This window comes from Panthera uncia, chromosome X (assembly GCF_023721935.1).
Source record: "Panthera uncia isolate 11264 chromosome X, Puncia_PCG_1.0, whole genome shotgun sequence".
NCBI lineage: Eukaryota > Metazoa > Chordata > Mammalia > Carnivora > Felidae > Panthera > Panthera uncia.
In genome coordinates, this window is record NC_064817.1 from 54364970 (window position 1) to 54391524 (window position 26555).

At 39.8% G+C, this 26555-nt stretch overlaps 1 protein-coding gene across 2 annotated transcripts in view; it reads left to right on the forward strand.

Moving 5' to 3' along the window:
• KIF4A (kinesin family member 4A) overlaps positions 1 to 26555 on the forward strand; it is a 119905-nt gene that overhangs the window by 89197 nt on the left and 4153 nt on the right. For both annotated transcript variants that reach the window (XM_049643914.1, XM_049643913.1), the window contains 8 exons: positions 10050 to 10205; positions 10326 to 10426; positions 14735 to 14864; positions 16270 to 16440; positions 16857 to 16964; positions 17984 to 18061; positions 18418 to 18516; positions 19054 to 19236. In XM_049643914.1, the coding sequence (XP_049499871.1) occupies positions 10050 to 10205; positions 10326 to 10426; positions 14735 to 14864; positions 16270 to 16440; positions 16857 to 16964; positions 17984 to 18061; positions 18418 to 18516; positions 19054 to 19236 (1026 nt within the window). The remainder of the gene's footprint in view (positions 1 to 10049; positions 10206 to 10325; positions 10427 to 14734; positions 14865 to 16269; positions 16441 to 16856; positions 16965 to 17983; positions 18062 to 18417; positions 18517 to 19053; positions 19237 to 26555) is intronic.

Here is a 26555-nt window from a genome sequence, read left to right on the forward strand (position 1 = left end):
TATGTTATCAAATTTTGTAAGTCATAACGTAAAATACCAAAATTTGAAACTCTGTAAGTAATAATAATGGCTACTACTATCTACTGTGTGCTACGTGTTTACACATAGAGTCTGGAATCTTCACTTCATCCTTAGAGGTTAGGTCCTATTATCATCTCCATTTTTGAGGAAAGAAAAGTGAGGCCATGAGAGGTTAGATGATTTCCCAAGGTGTCACAATTAATAAGTAACAGAGATTTTTCAACAAATGTTGTGGAGCAATTAGATACCATAGACAAAAACAAACAAACCACTTTAACCTAAACCTTGCACCTTATACAAAAATGAACTCAAAGTAGACCATAGATCTAAATGTAAAACCTAAGGGTGCCTGAGTGGCTTAGTTGGTTAAGTGTCCCAACTCTTGATCTCAGCTCAGGTGTTGATTTCAGGGTCGTGAGTTCAAGCCCTGCATTGGGCTCTGTGCTGGGCATGAAGCCTACATACATACATACATACATACATACATAAATGTAAAACCTAAAACTGTGACACTTCTACAAGAAAACATAAGATAAAAATTTCAGTGACATCATAAGCATAATACATAAAGAAAAAGTGAATACATTAGGCTTCACCAAAACTAAGAACTTCTGCTCTGGTAAAGACCCTAGGGAGACAATATTCAAAAAAATAAACGACATGCCTGAGTAGCTCAGTCAGTTAAGCTTCCAACTCTTGACTTTGGCTCAGGTCATAATCTCATGGTTTGTGACCCACGTTGAGCTCCACATTGGCAGTGTGGAACCTACTTGGGATTCTCTCTCTCTCTCTCTCTCTCTCTCTCTCTGTTTCCCTCTGTCCCTCTGCCACTCATGTGCACTCTCTCTCTCTCATAATAAATAAATAAACTTTAAATAAATAAATAAATAAATAAGCCTTAGACTAGAAAGAAATATTTGCAAATTACATATCTGACAAAGGAATCATATCCAGAATTCATAAAGGATTTATTAAACCCAAAAATAAGAAAACAAATAACTCAATTAGATAATGGGCAAAACACCTGAGCAGATACTTGATGAAAGAAAATATGCAGATGGCAAATAAGCACATGAAAAGATATTCAACAGGGGCACCTAGGTGGCTCAGTTGGTTGAGCATCCAACTCTTGATTTCAGCTCAAGTCATGATCCCAGGGTCCTGGGATTGAGCCCCGTGTCAGACTCCATGCTGAGGATGGAGCCTGCTTAAGATGCTCTCTCTCTCTCTCTGTCTCTTTCTCTCTGTCTCCCTCTGACCCTCTCCCCTGCTCACGCTCTCTCTTTCTCTCCCTCTTTCTTTCTAAAATAATAAAATATATATATTCAACATCATTAGCCATTAAGGAAAAGGAAATTAAGGCCCAGATAAGATATACTACACACCTATTAGCATGGCTACAATAAAATATAGTGACAATACCAAGTGCTGGCAAGGATACTGAGAAAATAGAATTATCATACATTGTTAGTGGGAATATAAAATGGTATAGCCACTCCGGAAAATGGCTAGTCACTTTCTTATAAAATTAGACATGTATATATATGAGCCAACAATCCCATCCCTGGGCATTTACCCTCTAGAAATGAAAGCTTGCATTCACATGAAAACCTATATGACAGTGTTTAAAGCAGCTATATTTGTATTCACCAAAAACTACAAACAATCCAAATGTCTCTCAACTGGAGAATGTATAAACAAATTAGTACATCCATACAGTGGAACACTACTCAGCAAAAAAAAAAAAAAAAAAAAAGGAATAAACTATTGATACACTTGGGTGGATCATAAATAAGGGCATCATGCTGAGTGAAAAAAGCCCATCTCAAAAGTTCACATAATATAGGATTCCATTTAATGAATATTCTCGAAATGACACAATTTTAGGAATAGAAACAAATCAGTGGTTGCCTGAGGTAAACGAACTTGAAATTGAGACCTTAGGAAAGCCTGCAGACATCTTTGAGGAATATACCAGTAGCTATAGCTGTGTGCAGAAGAAAAAACTCTTTGTCGAGTAATCACATGCTGAACTACTGAAACTTTTACAAGAAACTCTTAATGACAGATGCTAACATATTAGCATGTGTGACCAAAATCTTAGAATATCAAGGACTTTCACCAGGAAAATCTTTCAAAACAAGAAGGAAAGATTCCTGAAGGCAGCAGATACTAAATTTTATCCAACTCTGTCACAGTACCTAGCTCATAGCAGGCACTCAGGAAATAGCTCTTTTCAGTAATTTTGAAGTTAAAGAGATCACTAGACTTCTCCCAAACTGCCTTGTCCATAGATATGCTGGATTACTCTATATGATTTAGGTAAGAAAAGCTAACATTTATGGAGTACTTATTATGTAGTAAGAAGTGTCAAATATTTTTTATATATTAATCATGTAATTCTCAAAACAACCCTATGAGGTATAGGGATGATTATGATCCTCATTTTACAGATGAGAAAAGTGAGTCACAGAGAGACTAAAGGACTTGCTTCCAGGTCCAATCACTAAGAATTGAAGGAGCTACTTGGGGGAATCTACTCCTGAAACCAAGAGCACACTGTATACACTGTGTGTTAGCTAACTTGACAATAAATTATATTTAGAAAAAAAATAATAGAAGGAGCTACAATGTAATCTGGATCTAGAATTATATTCTCATAATCATTATATAACCTTATTACATACATTCTACAGTCTCTCTCTGATACACTCTTCAGTCACTAGGCCTTTGATTATGTTTAAGTTCATTAAAGATGCGTGAATATAGGAATGTTGAAAATTTTCTTAGATAAGACATAGGGATCTGTATAGTTATGATTCCTTCAGTCAGCAAGCATTTCCTTAATACCAATTCCAGCACTAGTGCCTTTTATTCTCATGACTTATTCATTCCATAACTGGAAGCCTGTATCTCCCACTGCTCTTCACCCATTTTGCCTATCCTCCCAACCCCCTTCCCTCTGGCAACTCAGTGGTTCACTCACCAGTTTATGATAAAACATCTCAAATCATGGTTGACACTGACAAAAAGGAGGGAAGACTGTGCTTGATCCTATCACACGATCAATGTGTTAAAAGCTATGGAGTTAGGGGAGAGAAGGGGAAGATGGTGGCAGTGTAGGAGCATCCTAGACACTCCTCATCCCATGAACACAACTAGATAACTATCAAATCATCCTAAATAGACCAGAAATCTACCTTAAGACTGGCAGAACAAACTCCACAACTAAAGGTAGAGAAGAGGCCACATCAAAGAAGGTAGGAAGTGCAAAGATGGGACTTGGGAGAAAAAAAGATCATGGCCACTGCAGTGGGGAGGTAGCTGCAGTGTAGAGAAGGGTGAGAGACAGACTAGCACACAGAGCAGCTCAACATGGGGGAAATGAATCCCCATAGCAATTGGTTTGTAAAGTGAGAGGGGCCAAATTTTGTGAGTTCTTGCAACCAGTGGAGCTTAAAGCCTGGGGTCTTAAAGGTCAATGGGCTTAGCTCAGATAGACCCTGAAAGGCATTGTACTGCTCTTGGAGAGAAGGAAGGCTAACAATGCCTGGACATTCAGCATTGAAATGGTGATCTGAAGAGCACCTGAGCACACAGTGGAGCGGGTATTTGCTCATTTTGGAGTATGTCCCAGAAAGGCAGCGTTCATGGAAAGACCTCTCTGGGAATAAAGAAACTGGTAGACACTATTTCCCTCTGCTATCTCTCAGCATAAACACAAAGCCACCTACAGGAACACAGCACTGACACTTACTACCTAACTTGCTTACACGAAGCTCTGCTCACCCATGCTGTGGTGAAACCCCCCTTCTCAGTCTCGCTCACCTCAGTCCAAGTGTGGCAAGCCCCCTCCCCCAGAAGCCTGTCCCAAACCCCAGCTCACACTATGTCTGCCAACCTGGGAGTTTTGCAGAGCCTCAGTTCTGGTGTCAGTGGCAATAGGTCCCATTTTACAAGCAGACCAGAGCATACCTAGTAAACAATTGCCAGATTCAGGCCAGGGACCAAACACTTCCCCCAACAAAGAAAGCCTCTGCAGACAACTGGCCTGAAGGATAAAGCAGCCAGGACACAGATGCAGTGCACACAGAGTACACATTGGAGACACTCCCAAAAGCACCAGGCCCTGTAGAAAGGGGACACTACAAGGAACAGACAACAAAACATCTTCGTAACACCATTACCTTCAAGAACAGGAGATATAGCTGACTTTTCTAACACAGAGAAATAGGCACAGAGACTTAGACAAAACGAGAAGACAGATTAATTTCTCCCAAATGACAGAATAGGACAAGGCCATGGCTGGAGATCTAAGCAAAACAGACATAAGTAACTTGCTTGATGGAGTATTTAAAGCAATGATCATGGAGATACTCACTGGACTTTGGAAAAGAGTGAGAGACATCAGAGAGACCCTTAACACAGAGATGAAAATGAACCAATCAGAGATGAAGTGTGCAACAAACAAGATTAGAAACACACCTGATGCAATGAACAGCAGGCTGGAAGAAGCAGAAAAATGAATTAATGACCTAGAAGACAGAGAAATGAAAAGTAATCAAGCTGAACAAAAAAGGGAAAAAAGAATTATGTAAAACAAGAATAGAAGTAGGGAACTCAGTGACTCCATCAAACAATAATCTTCGTATTATAGGAGTCCCAGAAGAAGACAAAGAAGAGGGGACAGAAAATTTATTTAAAAAATAGCTGAGGGTTGCCTGGGTGGCTCAGTAGGTAAGTGTCCAACATCGGCTCAGGTCATGATCTCACTGTTGATGAGTTCAAGCCCCGCATCAGGCTCTGTGCTGACAACTCAGAGCCTGGAACCTGCTTCAGATTCTGTTTCTCCATCTCTCTCTGCCCTTCCCCCATTCATGCTGTCTCTCTTTCAAAAAAAGGAATAAACATTAAAAAAATTTTTTTAAAGAAATAGCTGAAAACTTCCCTAATCTGGGGAAGGAAACAGATATCCAGATCCAGGAGGTATAGAAAACCTCCAACAAAATCAACAAAAAGATATCCATACAAAGACATATTGTAATGAAATTGCCAAATACAGTGATAAAGAAAAAATGTTTAAACCAGCAAGACCAAAGAAGACAGTAACATGCAAGGAAAACCCCATAAGGCTAGCAACCCATTTTTCAGCAAAAGTTTTCCAGGCCTGAAAGAGTGCATGATATATTCAAAATGATGAATGGGGGAAATTTGCAGCCAAGAATGCTGTATCTAGCAAAGTTATCATTCAGAATAGGAAAGATAAAGAGTTTTACAGAAGAACAAAAACTAAAGGTGTTCATAATCATTAAACCAGACCAGAAAGAAATATTAAAGGGGACCCTTTGCGTGAAATGGAAAGATCAAAAATGACAGTATCAAGGTAGGAAACACAAACACAGTAAAAGTGAATATTTCTGTAAAAAATCAGTCAAGAAACTCACAAAAAGATGTAGAATATGACATCATATACCCAAAATGTAGGAGGGATAGGAGTAAAAAATTAGTTCAAACTTAAAGGACCATCAACTTAATATAAAATTCTATAAGCAGATGTTATATACAAACCTCATGGTAACCACAAATCAAAAACCACTAATAAATATGCAAGGAATAAAGAGAAAGAAATCCAAATGTATCACAAAAACAAAACCAGCAAACCATGCAAGAAGAACAAAAAAAAGATCAGAGAAAATGTTCAATAACAACTATAAAACAAGTAATAAAATGGTAATGCATTCATATCTATCAATAATAACTTTCAATGTAAATGGACTAAATGCTCCAATCAAAAGACACAGGGTGGCTGAATGGATAATTTTTAAAAAGACCCATCTATATGCTGCTTAAAAGAGACCTATTTTAGACCTAAAGACACCTACAGATTGAAAGTGAGGGGATGGAGAAACATCTATCTGGCAAAAAGCCAGAAGAACAATACTTAATATAAAACAAAATAGACTTTAAAACAAAGAATGTTGGGGGCACCTGGGTGGCTCAGTTGGTTAAGCGTCCAACTTCGGCTCAGGTCATGATCTCATGGTTCATGGGTTCGAGCCCCGCGTCAGGTTCTGTGCTGACAGCTCAGAGCCTGGAGCCTGCTACGGATTCTGTGTCTCCCTCCCTCTCTCCCCCTCCCCTTCTTGTGCTCGCTCGCTCTCTCTCTCTCTCTCAAAAGGTAAATAAACATTTAAAAAAATTAAAAAAACAAAGAATGTTACAAGAGACAAAGAAGGACACTATACAATAATAAAGGGCACAATCCAACAAGACTATATAACAAGTGTAAATATGCACCCAGAACAGGAGCACCCAAATGCATAAAACAGTTAGTAAACGTGAAGGAACAAATCAATAATAACACAAAAATAGTATAGTACTTTAATACCCCACTTAACACCAATGGACAGATATCTAAGTAGAAAATAAACAGGAAAAATTGCTCTGAATAACACACTGGAACATGTGAATTTAACAGATATATTCAGAATATTCCATCCTAAAACAGCAGAATACAGTCTTTTCAAGTGCACAGAGAAATGTTTTCCAGAATAGATTACATATGAGCCCACAAAACAAGCCTCAACTCCGCAAATTCAGGAAGATGGAAGTCATACCATGAACCTTTTCTGACCAACAATGCTGTGAAACTGAAAGTCAACCACATGGAAATATCTGGAAAGACCACAACTACATGGAGGTTAAATAACATGCTACTAAACAATAAATACATCAACCAGGAAATCAAAGAAGAAATTAAAAAGTACATTGAAACAAATAGAAATGAAAACACAATGTCCAAAACCTTTGGAATACAGCAAAAGTGATTCCAAAAGGGAAGCTTATAGCAATATAAGCCTACCTCAACAAGCAAGAAAAATCCAAGGTAAACAACCTAACCTTATACCTAAAGGAGCTAAAAGAACAACAAACAAAACCTAAAACCACCAGAAGGAAGGCATAATAAAGATTGGAGCAAAAATGAATGATATATAGAAAGTAAAACAACAACAACAATAGAATAGATCAATGAAACCAGAAGCTGGTTCTTTGCAAAAAAAAAAAAAATCAATGAAATTGATAAACCTCTCAACTGATTTATCAAGAAAAAGAGAGAAAGGACTAAAATAGAAATCACAAATGAGTGAGGAGAAATAACCAACAACACAGAAATACAAACCATTCTAAGAGCATATTATGAAAAACTGCATGGCAACAAATTGAACAACCTAGAAAAAAAAATGGATAAATTCCTAGAAGTATATGAACTGCCAAAACTGTACCAGGAAGAAATAGAAATGTGAACAGACCACTTACCAGCAAAGAAATTGGATCGGGGGGTGCCTGGGTGGCTTAGTCAGTTGGGCATCTGATTTTGGTTTAGGTCATGATCTTGCAGTCTGTGAGTGCAAGCCCCATGTCGGACCCTGCGCTGACATCTCAGAGCCTGGAGCCTGCTTCAGATTCTGTCTGTATCTCTCTCTGCCCCTCCCCTGCTCTCACTGTGTGTCTCTCTCTCTCAAAAATAAAATAGAAACATTTAAAGAAATTTTTAAAAATTGGATTGGCAATCAAAAACTCCCGGGGGCGGGGGGGTGGCAGAGGAGAGGGGGAAATGGGTGATGGGCATTGAGGCAGGCGCTTGTTGAGATGAGCTCTGGGTGTTGTATGTAAACAGTAAATCACAGGACTCTGCCCCCAAAACCAAGAGCACACTGTATACACTGTATGTTAGCCAACTTGACAATAAATTATATTAAAACAAAAAACAAAACTCCCAACAAACAAAATTCTAGGGCCAGATGGCTTCAGAGGCAAATTCTACCAAACATTTAAAGAAGAGTTAATACCTATTCTTCTCAAACTATTGCAAAAATAGAAAAAAGTAAACTTCCAAATTCATCCTATAAGGCCAACATTACCCTGATAACAAAACCAGACAAAGACATCACAAAGAAAAGAGTAACTAAAGACCAGTATCTCTGATGAACATAGATGCAGAGATCCTCAACAAAATACTAGCAACTAGAATCCAACAATATATTAAGAATCATTTACCAAGATCAAGTGAGATTTATTCCTCGGATGCAAGGGTAGTTCAATATTAACAAATCAATCAACATGATATATCACATCAATAAGAGAAAGAGTAAGAACCATATGATGATTTCAACAGATGTAGGAAAAACATTTGTCCAAGTACAACATCCATTCATTATAAAAACCCTTAACAAAGTAGGTTTAGAGGGTACATATCTCAACATGATAAAAGCCATATATGAAAAACCCACAGCTAATGTCATCCTAAATGGGGAAAAACCGAGAGCTGTTCCCCAAGGTCAGGAACCAGACAAGGATGTTCACTGTCAACACTTCTATTCAAAATAGTACTGGAGGTCCTAGCCACAGCAGTCAGACAACAAAAAGAAATAAAAGGAATCCAAATCAGGAAGAAGTAAAACTGTCACAATTTGCACATGACATGATACTATATATAGGAACCCTAAGGACTCCACCAAAAAACTGCTAGAACTGATAGCCGAATTCACAACAAAACAAAAGAGCAACCTACTGAATGGGAGAAGATATTTGCAAATGATATATCTGATAAGGGGTTAATATCAAAAATATATAAAGAACTTCTACAAGTCAACACCAAAAATCCAAACAATCTGATCAAATATTGCGCAGAAGACCAGAATAGACATTTTTCCAAAGAAGACATAGAGATGGCCAACAGGTACACTAAAAGATGCTCAACATCACACTAATCATCAGAGAAATGCATATGAAAGCCACAACGAGATATCACCTTACACCTGTCAGAATGGCTAAAACCAGAAAGACAAAAAATAACACGTGTTTGCAAGGATGTGGAGAAAAAGAAACCCTCATGCATTGTTGGTGGGAATGTAGATTGGTACAGCCACTGTGGAAAACAGTATGGAGGTTCCTGAAATTAAAAATAGAAATACCATATGATCCAGTAATTCTGCTACTGGGTATTTACCCAAAGAAAATGAAAACACTGATTTGAAGATATTTGCACCCCATGTTTGTGGCAGTGTTATTTACAATAGCCAAGATGTGGAAGCAACCCAAGTGTCCATTGATAGATGAGTGGGTAAGGAAGATGTCTCTCTCTCTCACACACACACACACACACACACACACACTAGAATATTACACAGCCATAAAAAGGGTGAGATCTTGCCATTTGCAACAACATGGATGGACCTAATACCTCTAGGGTATTATGCTAAGTTAAATAAGGCAGATCAAGAATGACAATTACCATATGATTTCACTCATATGGAATCTAAAAAAACAAAATAAATAAACAAAAAGCAGATCTATAAAAACAGAAAACAAACTGAAGGTTGCCAGAGGGAAGAGGGATGGAGGGATGGGCAGAATGGGTGAAGGAGAGTAGGAGGTACAGGCTTCCAGTTATGGGATGAAGTCATGGGAATAAAAGGAACAGCATCAATATAGTCAGTGATATTGTAATAGTGTTGTATGGTGACAGATGGTAGCTACACTTGTGAGCATTGCATAACATATAAAGATACTGAATCACTATGTTGTACATAGGAAACGAATGTAAAATTATGTGTCAACTAAAAAAATTTTAAAACAAGAATGGATATCTTTATTAAAATCAACAGATGATCAAAATATACTTCAATTCTTTATCAGATGATCAAAATATACTTCAATTCCTTATCAGGACTAGTTAAGGACAAAAGTTAAGGAGAAAATGGAGAAGTCAAAGACGATGTATAAAAATACTAGGATATCTAGAGAAAGATTTTCTGCAGAAAGCCTCTTTCTTGTGACCTTCTGGGATATTTCTGTTTAAGGCTCTTGGAGAGCTATTACAACTTTTGGTGAGTGTGGGCATGAATGGAAATCTCACTTCTCCTTATGTGGGCTCTGTTCTGAGTGAAATTTAAGTCTGGAGCTGAATCTAGCCATGGGCCAGTGATTGCTCATTCCTAACCCAACATCACTAATTTCTCTTCTAGAATTGGCTTGGAAATGAAGTTGAGGTTATGGTCAGTACTGAGGAAGCCAAACGCCATCTAAATGACCTTCTTGAAGATAGGAAGATCCTGGCTCAGGATGTGGCTCAACTCAAAGAAAAAAAGGAATCTGGGGAGAATCCGCCTCCAAAACTCCGGGTAAGTGCCCTTATGGACATACATGATCAATAATCAGACTGCACTCCCCAGAAACCCTCACAGCTTTGGAGGGTTACTTTCCTTTTAGCACTTCACCCTCATTCCCACTGTTCTTTACAGAGGCGTACATTCTCGCTTGCTGAACTGCGTGGTCAAGTTTCTGAGTCCGAGGATTCCATTACAAAGAAAATTGAAAGCCTAGAGACTGAAATGGAACTCAGGTAATGGGACTGTCTCTAAGGCATTGTAATTTATAAAAATTTATGCCTGGAATCAAAAGAGAACCTATCAATCCAGTGATTCAAAAGCTTGTTTTTCAAAGGCTTTCTGATGGTAGAGAAATGAGAGAACATAGCAATTCTTTTGAACCACACACTTCACTAGATATGTTGGGTACATTTTCTCATTCCCTCCCTATGAGGTATTATTACATTTTATGTGGTAAGTATCATTCATTTGACTTTAAAGATTTAAACAGGGGCATCTGGGTGGCTCAGTCAGTTAACGTCCAACTCTGGATTTTGGCTCAGGTCATGACCCCAGTGTTGTGGGATCAAGCCCTGCATTGGGCTCCTTGCTGAGCATGGAGCCTGGGATTCTCTCTCTTTCCCATGGCCCCCACCTGTGTGCTCTCTTGCGCTCTCTCTGTCTCTCAAATAAAATTTAAATAAAGATCTAAACAGAAGTTCAGAAATCTTAAGAAATGTGCTAAAGGTTATACAGAGTTGGGATTCGAAACCTGGTCTAATTCCAAAACACATGCTCTTTATGATGCACCACATCTTAGTATCTCTGAAATGCAGAACTGGCTAAAAACAAAATTTTAGAGGAAGTCAAGAACTGATACCAAAAGAGCTACAGTACAGAAGGAAGAGAAGTTTAGAGATCATCAGCAAAGTAGATATATAAGGAAAGTTATCATGAGCATTAAATTACATTAGTAAATAAAGTACATAACACAGTACTTGGCATATTAGAAGTGCTCAGTGAACGTTCTCTCTCCTTTTCTGGCTCTAATACCATAACTTATGCTGCTCTAGTTACTATTACTATCTTTTAAGTATCTATGATATCTAGAAGGAATCAAACTTTGACAGAGATTTTAGAATGTCTTACGATAATAGAATTGTATTGCCCAGAAGACCTTAAAGATCATTTAATTTGTTTTTAGCAACACACACTAGCTGTTTATCTTTGGATACATCTATAAATCATTCAACATTTGAGTGTCTGCTTTGTGCTGCACTGGATGTATGCAGTTGGGATATATAGAAAGTAGGTGGCATTCCTTGCTCTGAAGTAGAAATAGTATAATGATATAGTGGTGTGTTGGAATCATTTGTTAAAATTTCAGGACTGTTGTAAACCATTGATAGCTTGCTACACATTTATGCTACAGAAACTAGCAAAAGCTACAAATCAGGTCTGGTTTTTTTAAGTGCTGGTTGTTAAACATTTACCTGCACACCACTGTGCATAATTAAATGATTAAATGTTAAACAGGTACCAAGTAGAGAGTAATGAAACAGAGGTGAGTTTAACCAAGGGGATTTTCCTAAAGTTGATGAGACATAAACTAAATTTTAAAAGACCTAAGGGACATGAATTATCAGAGGAGACAGGAAAGGCCATATGACCAACTGACAGTTCTGAAGTGTTCTAGCTCACCTCTTCCGAGAAGTCTTCCCTGACTCTTCATCCCCCATTAATCCTCCTCTTCTCTAAACTCCTTCAGAACTTACAGTACCCAATCATATGGTACAACAGATGTGTCATCTTTATATTTGTTAATTTTTTACATTTATTAGTCTTGTTGATATAAATTGATCGTAAGCTTGTTGAAGGAAAGGACTATATATTACACCAGAGTTCTCAAAGCGTGGCCCACAAACCCCTAGGGGTCTCTGAGCAATCAGAACTATTTTCACAATAATATTATGACATTTGCCATTTTTACCATATTGACATTTGCCATGACCGTGCAAAGCAACAGTGGACAAAACTGCTCAGACCTTAGCTTGAATTAGAGCAGTGGCACCAATCGGTACTAGCAGTCACCACCACACACTCTCAGCTTTTATTTTTAAATCAGTTTTACTTAAGACTGGCTTTGATAGGGGCACCTGGCTGGCTCAATCGGTAGAATATGATACTCCTGATCTCGGGGTCATGAGTTCAAGCCCCACATTTTTTTTAAGTAGTAAAAGAAAAAAAGAATGGCTTTGTTAAAGCAGTAAAAATTGTTAATTTCATTAAATCTCAACCCTTGAGTTCAAATCTATTTAGTATTCTGCATGACAGAACGGGAAGAACACAGACTACTTGTGCTCTGTGCTAAAGTCTGAGAGTTGTCTGGAGGAAAAGCACTTGTACGATTGTTTTTCCATGGAACATTAGTTGTCTTTGAAAGAATGACTGACAAACTATGGTTATTCAGACTTCAGTACTTGGCAGACACTTTTCTGAAAAGTGAACAGAGTGAGCCCGTCGCTTCAAGGAAAACAACTGGCAGTGTTTGTCACCAAAGTTAGAATTTGAGCTTTCAAGCAAAACTTAGAACTTCGGAAAATTTTTGTCTGCCACTATTGAGCTTGACAGTTTTTCATAACTTTTCTGATGAGACCAGTAGTGATATTAACAATTTTTTATTTTTTTTATATTACATCATGAAATGTGTTCACATTTGGAGACTTTGCATCACTCAGCATTCTCCAGATGATATTACAGAAGCCTGTAAGGGTAAAAGAACCATTGAGATTGCAAGATAGACCGATGGATTTTAACATAAGGGAGTAAGAAAAGTTTACTAGTAATGGTTTCCAATTCCACATTTCAACTTTAGGGAACTACCACTTGCAGGGTTTTAGTATAATCACAAAGAAGAGTATCTATCCACAATTACCTGAATAGGCTATTAAAATGCTCCTCCTTTGTCCAACTACATATCTATGAGAGGCCAGATTAAAGACAATTAATAAAGATGTTAATTTCAGCCAGAACACATCACAAAAGACTGGTTGCAGAGGGAGATGTGAGAATCCAGCTGTCTTCTATGAAGCCAGATATTACAGAGATTTGTATAAATGTAAAACAATCCCACTCTTCTCACCAAATTATTTTTTGTTTTAGAAAATGTATTTTTCATAAAATATATTACAATGGCTTTTTGTTATCTTAAGTGAATTAATAAATACTTAATTTTTTCTCAGTTTTACTTTCAATACTGTAAATACCTATAGGTATAATATATATAAACGGAGTTTCTCAGAGGTCCTCAGTCATTCTTAAGAGTGTAGAGGGGTCCTGGGGCACCTGGGTGGTTCAGTCAGTTGGGCATTTGACTTCAACTCAGGTCATGATCTCACAGCTCATGGATTCGAGCTCCACGTCGGGCTGTGTACTGACAGCTCAGAGCCTGGAGCCCGCTTTGGACTCTGTCCCCATCTCTCTGTGCCCCTCTCCTGCTCGTGCTCTCTCTCTCTCAAAAATAAATACTTAAAAAAAAAGAGTGTAGAGGGGTCCTGAAACTCCAAGATTTGAGAACTGCCACCTTAGATTATTTTGGTACCCATCTTTTATAGTACCTTACAGAGCAGCACGTCACACATATGCTGGTATACTACCTCTCACCAGACACATAGCAAATTTGAGAAGGAAGCTATTAACGAAACTGCATTATTGTGTAAACCTTGGTCTCAGGCCATACCTGATCTGAAAGTATCTGTAAGTTATAATCAGGGTCAATGGTATCCAGTCTTCTTAGAAACTTCTCAGTCCTGTGCCAGGCACTTCAAGGTAACCTCTTGCAACATTAGCCATATGTATCAATTTGGTATTCGGTCCCAGCAAAGAACATTTACCTGCTTGTTCTTTTGAGATTTTGTTTTTCCTTCAGGTCTCCAACATGACTCTTACTCTTGCATGGTTGAGCCACTATATCACAGTCTGAACTTAAATGGCCTCAAGACAAAGTCACATTACAGTCAGTGCACTACAACAAAAGCCCTACTGATACAAATATTTCCAAATCCCACTATATGACCCATTTATTTCGACCTGTATTTAATGAAATAAAACCAAGATAGTCTCTTGGATTCCCTTTGCACCAAGAATGGAGATACCTAACCTGATGACTCAATCATTATTTAAAAGATATTTAACTGAGGGGATATTTAAACTGAGCCTCGGTGGCTCAGTCAGTTAAACGTCCGACTTTAGCTCAGGTCATGATCTCGACTTTAGCTCAGGTTCATGCCTCGCATTGGGCTCTGTGCTGACAGCTCAGAGCCTGGAGCCTGCTTCAGATTCTATGTCCCTGTCTCTCTTTGCCTCTGCCCCACTTGTGCTCTCTCTCTCTCTCTCTCTCTCTCTCTCTCAAAAATAAACAAACATTTTAAAAAATTAGAAAAAAAAGATATTTAATTGGTACCTCCATCCATAAAACTATTTGAAGTTTCTCCATAGAGCTCTTCCCCTCTCCTTGGTGTTAGGGATGCTAGCAATGAGTCTCACTGTTTCTTTCCCTGAAGGAGTGCTCAGATTGCTGACCTACAGCAGAAGTTGCTGGATGCAGAAAGTGAAGACAGGCCAAAACACCGCTGGGAGAGTATCACTACCATTCTGGAAGCCAAGTGTGCCCTGAAATATTTAATTGGAGAGGTAAGCATCACTCTTCCCTACCAAGAATTAGGGGCCTGTCTTGGTAGGTTGAAATAAGATGTTATCTTGGAATACTGTCATAGTGCTATTGCCACTTTTCATGCTGAAAACTGCAATGACACTAGCATTAGAGAAATCATTTTATGGGTAAAGGCTGGTGTGGACAAGTACAAGCCATTCACTTAGAAAAATATAGGACTTGCAAACTGATACCTGTCATGCCTGACGTGTAGAAAGTACTCATTAAACATCTGCTATTATTATTGGGAAAATATCAGGATGCCATAGTAGGCCACTCATTAAACATAAGCTCTTATACTTACTGCTTTTTGAAACACCTATGACATGTATATTCAAAAAGTTTAAGATACAATCTAGAAAAGAGGAAACCTAATCATCTTTTCACATGTAAAGATGAATCCATCTTTTTAAAAATTTTTTTTTAACGTTTATTTATTTTTGAGACAGAGAGAGACAGAGCATGAATGGGGGAGGGTCAGAGAGAGGGAGACACAGAATCTGAAACAGGCTCCAGGCTCTGAGCGGTCAGCACAGAGCCCGACGCGGGGCTCGAACTCATGGACCGTGAGATCATGACCTGAGCCGAAGTCGGACACTTAACCGACTGAGCCACCCAGGCGCCCCAAGATGAATCCATCTTAAGGAAAATCCATCCTCACTGACCCTAAAATAATGTATCATCTTACATTGCCACAAGAGGGACTGAAGTTGATCAACTCTGGTGACTGAGGCATTTGCACTTTGAGACAAGCATACAAACTCCAACCCTGGAAGTTTGAGCAATGTTATATCCTTTATACATTTTTTTATTGGGTGACCATATTTGCCCTACCAAGGCAATCCTGTTTAGTCTTATGAACAGTGATATTTATGATGTTCACAGTGTGGGCCAGCAGAGACTATAAAACTAGGCCAGCAAAGGATATCACTCTAGCCTGAAGAGCCAGATCAATAGTCCCAGCTAATGTGTCTACTAGTTCCAACATGTGAACACAGACATTCTGAGATGGGCCATAATTGGCCATAAGGGTGTGTCCTATGGGTTTCTCTTTAAGACGAAGGAAGAAAATCTTAAATATCAGAACTTGGAGTTGTCAGATACTGTTTGTGTTCAGTTTATTCTCGCCTGGAGACAGAGCAAGAGAGTAAATGACCTCAGCAGTGGCTTCTAGCTCTAAGAGATCTATCTCAACAGAAATATGGGCTCTTGGTAGCGTTGTTACTATTCGGTGGGAGATTCCATATGACATAGAAAGAGAAGAATGGACTTGGACATGGAGGAACTTTTCTCAGTCCATTTCAGGAAAGCTGACATTTTCCTGCCTAATGAATGGGGAAAGGTGGCCATTCTCCAAATAAACTGATCTTCTTTTATCCCTTCCAGCTGGTCTCCTCCAAAATACAGGTCAGCAAGCTTGAAAGCAGCCTGAAACAGAACAAGGCCAGCTGTGCTGACATGCAGAAGATGCTGTTTGAGGAACGAAATCATTTTGCTGAAATAGAGACAGAGTTACAGGCAGAGCTGGTCAGAGTGGAGCAACAGCACCAAGAGAAGGTAAACTCTGGCAAGCCAAGAAGCTATACTGAGAAACAAAGGGTCGTTGCTTTTTGTTATTAGTTTTAAAAAGATAGTGGGGAGAAAAAATTTTTTAATAAAAAGATAGTAGGGGGGATATGAAGTTCCCTTCAAAAGACCCCATAGTCTTTTCCAAGTTTTGCAGGCGAGGAACTTGAGAGAAATTACTTGTCGAAGTGTACACATACAGTGGCTCTTAGCCTCCAGCGTTAAGACTGAGAGTAACATTGTGGCCGTGCTTACTACTTCAGGCCATGAGAACAAAATGCAACCCGTACTTCTTTTTTTTTTTTTTTTTTTTTGCAACCCGTACTTCTAAATCAGAGGAGTCATCTGGGTCCCTGCTTGAACTAAGCCGGAATTCCTTTTTCCTCTTCTTACTCCTTTGTCCCTAGGTGCTATACCTGCTCAGCCAACTGCAGCAAAGCCAAATGGCAGAGAAGCAGCTAGAGGAGTCGGTCAGTGAAAAGGAACAACAGCTGCTGAGCACACTGAAGTGTCAGGTATGATAACGAGGCAAAGGTCTCCAGAGGTGGGATCCACAAGCCTGGCTGAGAATCCTGTCTGATTTACACCATTGTACTTTCAGCAGAGAGTAACCACTGAAAAGAGATTTATACTAGTAACCTCTGCAGTCTTTTGGCCCTATTTATTCAATTTAGGGGTATTTAGAATGTAACCACACATCGAATAACCTCCTTCGTGGTACAGAAATGACGATACATACTCCATACCAGACTTTGAGGCCTCCTGGTTCTTTGCCTCATCCCTGAGCCCTAAAAGAGTTGAGAAAGTTCAATCATCCCACAGAATCCTAGGGGCATTCAGCTGTCTCTTCCTGAGCTTGTTTTGAGCTGAGACCTGACATGTTTGTAAAGTGCCTAAGGTCTGAATCTCTTCCAGAGGCTGGGAACACCACACCCTTTAGTAGCATGTTGGAGCACTATTTTATCCAACTTAGAATCTTTTTTTTTTTTTCCCTGAACCACCAGTCTCGAGAGTTTCCTTGGCACCTCCCATCGAAGACATAACCAAACTAGTTAAGGTCGTATGCATGAATCATGAATCTAGTTGTCTTAAGTGCCAGGAAGTTTAAGCAGGCTTATGAGAGTAGCAAATAAAATGGCTAGCCTGTGTTTAGAACGGTGAACAAAAGCATCTGTCGACTTGAAAGAAACAAAGCTAACTGTCCATTTTGGTGTCTTAATCAGCATCCTGATGTGAATGAATAAGGGATGCAAGGCTAGAAAACAGAAAAGAATAAGGAAAGCATTTAGGGTAGAGCACATGGTTCCTGTGAGTGTGGTCAGGACGGCTTGGGAGTGTTGGAATAGAAGTGGCATTCAGGACACCTAGGAACTGGTGGGAATCAGGCATTTTTCTGGGTGCCAATGCCTGCTGTGCAAAAACCATCTGCTGCCAGCAACTTGGCAGCAGTATGTTTTCATCTATGTGAGTTGTTTGGTAACCCACATGTAGTGCCCAAAATAACCCCACCTATCACTGCACTATCTGGAAATAGGATGAAGAACTTGAGAAGATGCGAGAAGTGTGTGAGCAAAATCAGCAGCTTCTCCGAGAGAATGAAATCATCAAGCAGGTAACACAGCTTCCCACCCACTTTAATAAGCCCTGGGAGACCCTGTTGTAATTGAGGTCAGCTCTTGGGAGCAGCCCCGAGTATGATGAGTTGGCTCTATTTTTGAGGTCTGTGTCAAGTTTCCATGTAATACAGTCATGTGCATTTCAAAATGGTATAAACACACATTTTTTAATCTGCTCTTTTCTGAATCTAATGCCGATCTTCTAAAGTGAGTCCTTCAACCTACTTTACTATTAACTTGCCTCACTTTACTATGGTTTAAATTAAGCTATCTTAGGAGTCTTTATGTTTTAGCCATTAACATTCCCAGTGGCTGCCCTGCAGCATACACTATGTGTTTTCTTTCCGAACAGAAACTGACCCTCCTCCAAGTAGCCAGCAGGCAGAAACCTCATCTTCCTAAAGATACCCTTCTATCTCCAGACTCTTCTTTTGAGTATATCCCACCTAAGGTAAACTGCTCAGTGCTGGTAATACCTGCACATGGCCACGGTTGGGGGTGAGTGTGCTAATTAAGTTCATCTTTTAGAAGAGGTTGAGAGTTAAAAAGCCCAAATTCCAGCATCTCAATTTTCCTTGGAGTCCCAAACAAAACTACAGTACAATCTTGAGGAAAATAGGCATTCTCCCTCCCCAGAAGGCTGACTTTGGGCCATTTACAGGCATTATGTAACACAACTGAGAAGAAACAGGAGAAAAGAGCAGTGTTCAGCTGTCCATCCAGAGATACTTATCTCATCATATCATGAGTCCCTCTTTCTTCCCTCAGACTGCTCAGCCTCTATCCCTTCAGTTTCTATCCCTTCAAAGACTCTGCAAGGCCAAAGGCAAAGCAGAATTTCTTCTGATTGGTAAAGCCAAGGGCGTATTTTTGAGGGAGTCTGAAAGCTCAGCTCTGAGAATATAGCTGGCAGTAGCTACTGGGAAGATATGATCTACATGTATTTTTTAAATTTTATTAAATAATTATTCCAAACCTTTTTTCTTAGCCCAAACCTTCTCGTTTTAAAGAAAAATTCCTGGAGCAAAGCATGGATATCGAGGATCTAAAATATTATTCAGAGCATTCCGTGAATGAGCCTGAGGACAGTGCTGGTGACGATGATGATGGAGATGATGAGGAATGGAAGCCAACAAAACTAGTTAAGGTGTCCAAGAAGAACATCCAAGGGGTAGGAGGCAGCTCTCATCTCTGTCAGGGGTCCTAGTCATTAGTCTCTACTGTCAGTGGGAAGGTGCTGGCCCCATACCCTGCCCCTGAGCCCCTAAATCCCGTTCGAAGGCATTTGGCTCCGTGAGGAGTCCTTGTCGGGCCAGCTCTATATGGAACCTGGGGCTGGCAGAGAAGGTTGCCTGAGTGCACAAGATGGCTGTTTTCGTATTTTCAGGTTCTCACTAAGTCTGAATGGGTAGTAGTGTTCCATACCATTTCATTGAGGCTGATTGAGGGATCATAATAATCCTTCATATTTTTATAATACTTTACAGTTTAGAAGCCATTCTCATATATGTTCTCCCTTTTCATCATCACAAATAAAATCCAGTGAGGTATTTATTATTTGCATCTTACAGATAGATTTGGAACCCACAGGAGTGAAATGACCTTGCCTAAGGTCATAAAACCAAATGACAGGATTTGAAACCAAATATCCAACTCCAAATCCAGTCAGTTTCTATCATATCATGATCATACCAATAACAGTTGCAGACCAGAAGCTAAGTAGGAACTTCATCTTCCTTGCCTACTAGAGTGATTGTGTTCCCTAGGCTGAGGGCCAATAGGAATTACAGAAAGGGCTAATAATTAAGCTCAAACACACCAAGTTAAGGTCAGTCAGAAACAATTTGACTTTGAGGCATGCTTATTTACTTCCACGATGATAGTCCTATATAATTATCAAACCTAGATGTTTCATGTTGTGAAATATTAACTTCCCAGGCACTGTAGTTCACCACTACCCCAGATGTGCCCTGTAGCCACATTCCACTTAAAGAGAACAGTTCACAAATTAACCCTAGCCAGCTTCCTGGAAGGTTACTTGATTTCATCAGCTGATTGAGTCCCACAAAGGGAACTGAGCCTTAGAAAGCCACAACACCAGAGAGAAGCAAGTCATGAGGAATAGACTATCTATTAAGTCATTTGGGAAGAGTCATCAAAAATGCAACATGTCATGTGCTCTTAGTGGGACTAAGAGCTCATCCTTAGCCTCAGAGAGCTCATAATCTAATGGGAAAAAAAGGCAAAGAAATAGAAGCATACCATAGAACCTGAGCATATTCATCTCAGGGAGATGGACTGAGAGATTTTTTAAAATAAAGCTTATGTATTTATTTTGAGAGAGAGCACATGTGTGAGCAGGGGAGGGGAAGAGAGAAAGGGAGAGAGAGGGAAACCCAATCCCAAGCAGGCTCCATGCTTTTAGCAGGACAGCTGACACGAACCATGAGACCATGAGCTGAGCCAATATCAAGAGTCCTATGCTTAACCGACTAAGTCACCCAGGCACCCCCTAAGAGTGACTATAAAGCCAAATCAAGTATATACCGCTTAGGAAGATACCATGAAAGAGATGACTATTGTTGCATTATAAGACAGAAAGGGAGGGGCGCCTGGGTGGCTCAGTCGGTTGAGCGTCCGACTTCGGCTCAGGTCATGATCTCACACTCCATGAGTTCGAGCCCCGCATCAGGCTCTATGCTGACAGCTCAGAGCCTGGAGCCTGCTTCAGATTCTGTGTCTCCCTCTCTTTTTCTGCCTCTCCCCTACTCATGCTCTGTCTCTGTCTGTCTCAAAAATAAATAAAAACATTAAAAATTTTTAAAAAAGACAGAAAGGGAAACACAGTCTTGGAAGCAAATTGAGAGCCCATTTCTGACACAATGAATAGCATATTGCAAAGACTCAGTTATAGAGGGACAGGGGGTTGGGACACTTACAGAAAATGGGGCAGAATATGTCTGACTTTTCACTCACTTATTCAACAAACGTTTTTGGACTCTACTATGACTGAAGTGGAGAGCATGAGCTGAATGTAGACACAAGGGTCAGCTAAGTAATAGGAAGCAGAGTTGAGAAGTATACACAGAAACAAATGGTAGAGGACCTAAAACTCCTCGGAAGGCATTTCCAGATGTGAAGCAAATGTGTGTATATTTGTGCTGGAGACAAGTTTACTGTATGTATTATGGCACTGTGGCTCCAAGCATAAAAGGGAAATATAGAAGTCTGGTAAAAATTGCAAGTCAGTGTTTGCTATCAGTGATAAATTCTATGTCTAAAACAGTGAGAGACTATTCTTTTCTAGGCTTTTCTCCTGATTTTGTAACTTGAGAAAATATAACTGGGCATTAAGGGGAAGGAGTTGGCATACAATCTAGTTTCTCCCTTTTGGCAACCTCAAAGTATGTGGATGCTATGACTGCTCTCTGATCAGACGTGTAGACACATTAGTTACAGACCTTGACGCTTTGCATGAAGGCCGTATTTATTGTTCCTACCCAGCTGAAATGGCCTGGTGTTATAGCACTAGATTGCTTCAAAGGAGACTGCAGCAGGTACCAAACTAAGGACTCGTCTAGAGCTAATGCTGAAAAAGTAGGCTTCCTCACTCAGCCATGTTTCCTATATGTACTAAGGAGATGCTGAGGGATAGGCCATGTGCTATAGTAAAAATAATAGGTTCAAAGCCAGGTAGACATGGGTTCTAGTCTTTAGTTTGCCACTGGCTAATTGGATGACCTAAAACAGGTCACTTAATCTCCCTAGGCTTCAGATTCCTTATCTATGCAATGAAGGGATTAGACTACAGTAGATGATGTATAAGGTCCCTTCCAGCACTAATATCCTGAGTCAAAGTAACAAAGTTGTATAAATATGGTTTTTTTAATTAATTAATTAATGAGTTTTAGTAATACTACCTTTATATGGTGTTTTATGGTATCTGAGAAGTTAAAAGAAGGAATATATGCAAAAACACCTTGTGAAGAATCAAATATCATAAGCGGGGCACCTGGGTGGCTCAGTCGGTTAAGCATCCGACTTCAGCTCAGGTCATGATCTCACAGTTCGTGGGTTTGAGCCCAGCATTGGGCTCTGTGCTGACAGCTCAGAGCCTGGAGCCTCCTTCAGATTCCATGTCTTCCTCTCTCTCTGCCCCTCCCCACTCGTGGTCTGTCTCTCTCCCTCTCTCTCTCTCAAAAATACATAAACATTAAAAAAATTAAAGCACCATAAGCATTTTTACAAATAGTCATTTGTCCCCTTTGGCAGAAAAGAAGGGGCAGGTATTCTTAATCTCTACCTTAGTGATGAAAAAATGGAGATAAACTTGAATGAAGTGACTTGTCCAAGGTCATACCAAGTATTAAATATAGGAGTAGAGCCTGAGTCTCCTGTCATAGCCTGGTATTCTTTATGTTAAAGTTTTTACCAGATCTTATTTTGAGATACAGTATAATACTGAAATCAGTGCTAAAAGAATTAGAGACTCTAAAGCAATAGTTCTCAACCCTGGCTGCACATTAGAATCCCCAAGGGAGCTTTCCAGCATAAGGAGCCTGGGACCCACCCCCAAATATTCTGATTTAATTGGTCTGAGGTGGGACCTGGTCTTTTTGAAAAGCTCCCCAGAGATTTGTGTGTAGCCAGGGTTGCAAATCACTGGCTTAAAGGAACCCCAGAGGTCTTTCAGCTCTACTTCCCACTCTATATAAAGAATCCCTCTATTATAGTGGTTCTCACCTGGGGTGTTGGGACATGCTGGTGGCTTGCTGGCTGTTGCAATACACACACATGTATACACACACACACACATGCCATGTACCACAAACATATATATTTGAAGTCATGGCTGTGGCAAGGTCATGTTCCCTCTTGTACGTTATGATCTGGGTCCTGGTGGGAAAGAGAATAAGGTGAAGTTATAGCTTGTGAAATGGCATTCATGCGAATGCATCTGTCATGTGTGTATCATGACTGTTCCCATAATACCACTATCAGGTGTTTAGCCTCTGCCTGCTTGAAAACTTCTAGTACTGGGAAGCTCACAGCCTCATAGGGCAGCCCATCATAGTCCACTAACCGTTAGGAAGTTGTTCCTTGTTGAGATAAAATATACTGACCTGTAAATCATCCCAATAGGAGATGGCTGTGTAAAAGTCTAGTTGTTCTTCCTCACAACAGCCCTTCAGATACCACTCTCATTGTATTATCCCTTTGGATAAAATAGAGACACATTGACAGGATAATAGAGTGTGAGGCATTTAGATGAATTTGTGAATGGTCAGAGGACCATACCCAGGCTATAGTAATCAGTGGATCACTGTCATCTAGTGAGTTGTCTCTAGGACATGTCATAGAACTCTGTCTTTTGTCCTGTCTTACTGAAAGAAACAAGATTTTTTTCGTCATAACGTCCGGTATTGGCAAGGGCGACTAATGTGGGCATTCCTCTCTATTGCTACTGGGTAGGTAAATTGGTGTGCGTCTGAGAGGCAATTTGAAAATATGTATCAAAAATACATATGTATCAATAATATGTATCAAAAATACAAAAATACACCTGGCCGGCTCAGTCAGTAGAGCATGTGACTCTTGATCTGAGGGTTGTTAAGTTCAAGCCCCACGTTGGGTGTAGAGATTACTTAAAAATAAAAATCTTTTGGGGCGCCTGGGTGGCTCAGTCGGTTAGGCATCCGACTCCGGCTCAGGTCATGATCTCGCGGTCTGGGAGTTCAAGCCCAGCATCAGGCTCTGTGCTGACAGCTCAGAGCCTGGAGCCTGTTTCGGATTCTGCGTCTCCCTCTCTCTCTGACCCTCCCCCGTTCATGCTGTCTCTCCCTGTCTCAAAAATAAATAAACGTTAAAAAAAAATTTTTTTTTTTAAATAAAAATCTTTTAAAAAAATACTTATCAAAAATCTTAACAATGAGGGGTGCCTGGGTGGCTCAGTTGGTTGAGCGTCCAAATTCGGCTCAGGTCATAATCTTGCAGTCTGTGAGTTCAAGCCCCACGTCGGGCTCTGCTGACAGCTCAGAGCCTGGAGCCTGCTTCGGCTTCTGTGTCTCCCTCTCTCTCTGCCCCTCCCCCACTCGTGCTCTTTCTCTCTCTCGCTCTCTCTGTCAAAAATAAATAAACATTTAAAAAAAATTTTTTTAATCTTAACAATGTTCCTGTCCTCTGGCCCAGTAATTATACACATAGGAATTTATACTAAGGAAATAGTCACTGGTACATAAAAAGATTTATTCATTCAACAAATCTTTTGTGAGCACCTAGATATATATCAAACACTGTTTCTAGGTGCTAAGGATACAACAAACAAGACAGGTAAGATCCTTGGCCTTACAAAACTAAAGACATTCGTGTGAAGAGAGACACACCATGACAAATAAATAAAATAATTTTAGATGATGATAATAGAGAAACAGAAATATAGTGAAGCCATAGAGAATTCTGGGGTAGGGAAAGAGTGCTTGGGAGAGACCTCTCCAAGGAGGAAGATGGTTAAGCAGAGATCTGAACAAAGTGAAGGAGTAAGTCAGGGAAAAGAATCAGAGGGAAAACATTTCAAAAAAAGGGAACAGCAAATGCAGGAAAAAGCCTCAGACAGGAATGAGTTTGGTTTACCAAGGAACAGCTGAAAAGGCCAGGGTAGCTGGAGAGTATTGAGAAGTGGGAGAGCGTAATACAAGGTCAGGCCAGAGTAGTTAGGGGCCATATCATGGAGGGCCTTGTCAATGGTGGGAAGATTTAGATTGTGTTTATGTAGCAGGATATATGTGGTAACATGATTTTGTAATAGGAAATACTTTCTTTGAAAACAATCTTAATGTCTACCATTAGGGGGCTGGTTAAATAAGTCGACATTTTCACATGATAAAATACTATATACAGCTATTAAATATCAAAAATCACAGTTTTGATTTTCACATTTTATAAAAAGATATATAGTAAGATCATCAGGAAAAGAGATATTATAATGGTTTCTTTTACCTTCACAACTACAGAACAGTGGTGATGGTTGTCATATGAAAGAGACATAAGGACTTGAATTTAACTGTAAACTCAGTATGGATTCACAAAGATCTGACAGAAGAAAGAAAGCTACTGTGATTTTTTTTTTAGACCTCATTAACAAGACTGTTGGATCTGTATTAAGGGACTTGTTTGTGTCAATCTACCTCACAACGGCCACACCACATTTAGAAAGTTATGCTCAGGGCACTGGGGTGGCTCAGTCGGTTAGGCGTCAGACTTCAGCTCAGGTCATGATCTCACAGTTCATGAATTCGAGTCCTGCGTCGGGCTCTGTGCTGACAGCCTGGAGCCTGCTTCAGATTCTGTGTCTCCCTCTCTTTCTGCCCCTCCCCCACTCATGCTCTGTCTCTCAAAAATAAAATAAACATTAGAAAATTAAAAAAAAAGAAAGTTATGCTCATGTCTGGATGTCACAATTAAGGATGAACTTGGACAAATTGGCATATAGCCACGGTGGTGAGGATTCTTGGAAACAATGTCATGTGGTGAATCATTGAGGAAACTAGGTCCATTTAGCTTTGAGAGGATCTGAACAGAGGGGGACTGGGGAGTGGAAATTATGTTCAGGATAAGAACAAGAATGCTGTGAAAGTGGAGTTAAACTGATCCCTTATCATTCCACATGGCAGAATTGGATCCTCTGGTCAGAAGTTACATAGAAACTATCCTCATCTCAGGATAAATAGAGCTTCAGATAATTAGACCAGGGACATGAGAGAAGGGCTTCAAATCAGGCTCTAGATGGTTGCTGAGGTCTCTTCTGACTCCAGTCTGTCATTCTGTGAGCTCTGCCACCTATGTCTCTTCCAAGCCAAACTATCCTTCCTTCCTTCCTTCCACCATTTCTCTTATAACATAGCTTCCTATAATGCTAGTCACCTGCCTCTTTTTTTGCTTAATGTCCTCTTTATTAAACACATACCCACACTGAACTCCTGAATATGTGCACAAGGAAACATACTTCCTGATTAAATGGGTTTAATACACAGAAAGCACTTATAACAGTGCTTGGCATACATTAATGCCAGCTATTACTATTGCAGCCTGGTTGGTAAGTGTGCTCATGGCACGATGAAGAGTGTGACTACATCATGGTGTGTTCGTAGAATGAAAATGAATGGAACTGGAGGCTCCTGGTAGCTCAGTCAGTTGAGCGTCCAACTTCGGCTTAGGTCGTGATCTCACGGCTTGTGAATTCAAGCCCCACGTAGGGCTCTGTGCTGACAGCTCAGAGCCTGAACCCTACTTCAGATTCTGTGTCTCCCTCTCTCTCTGCCTCTCCCTTACTCATGCTTTGTCTCTCAAAAATAAATAAACATAAAAAAAAGAAATAAAATGAGTGGAACCGGAGCAATGCATGTCAACATATAGTAAGATTCCACTTATATGAAGTTTAAAAGATGTAAGATAATTCCTTGTTTTTTTATGGAAACTCATACGTGGTACAAA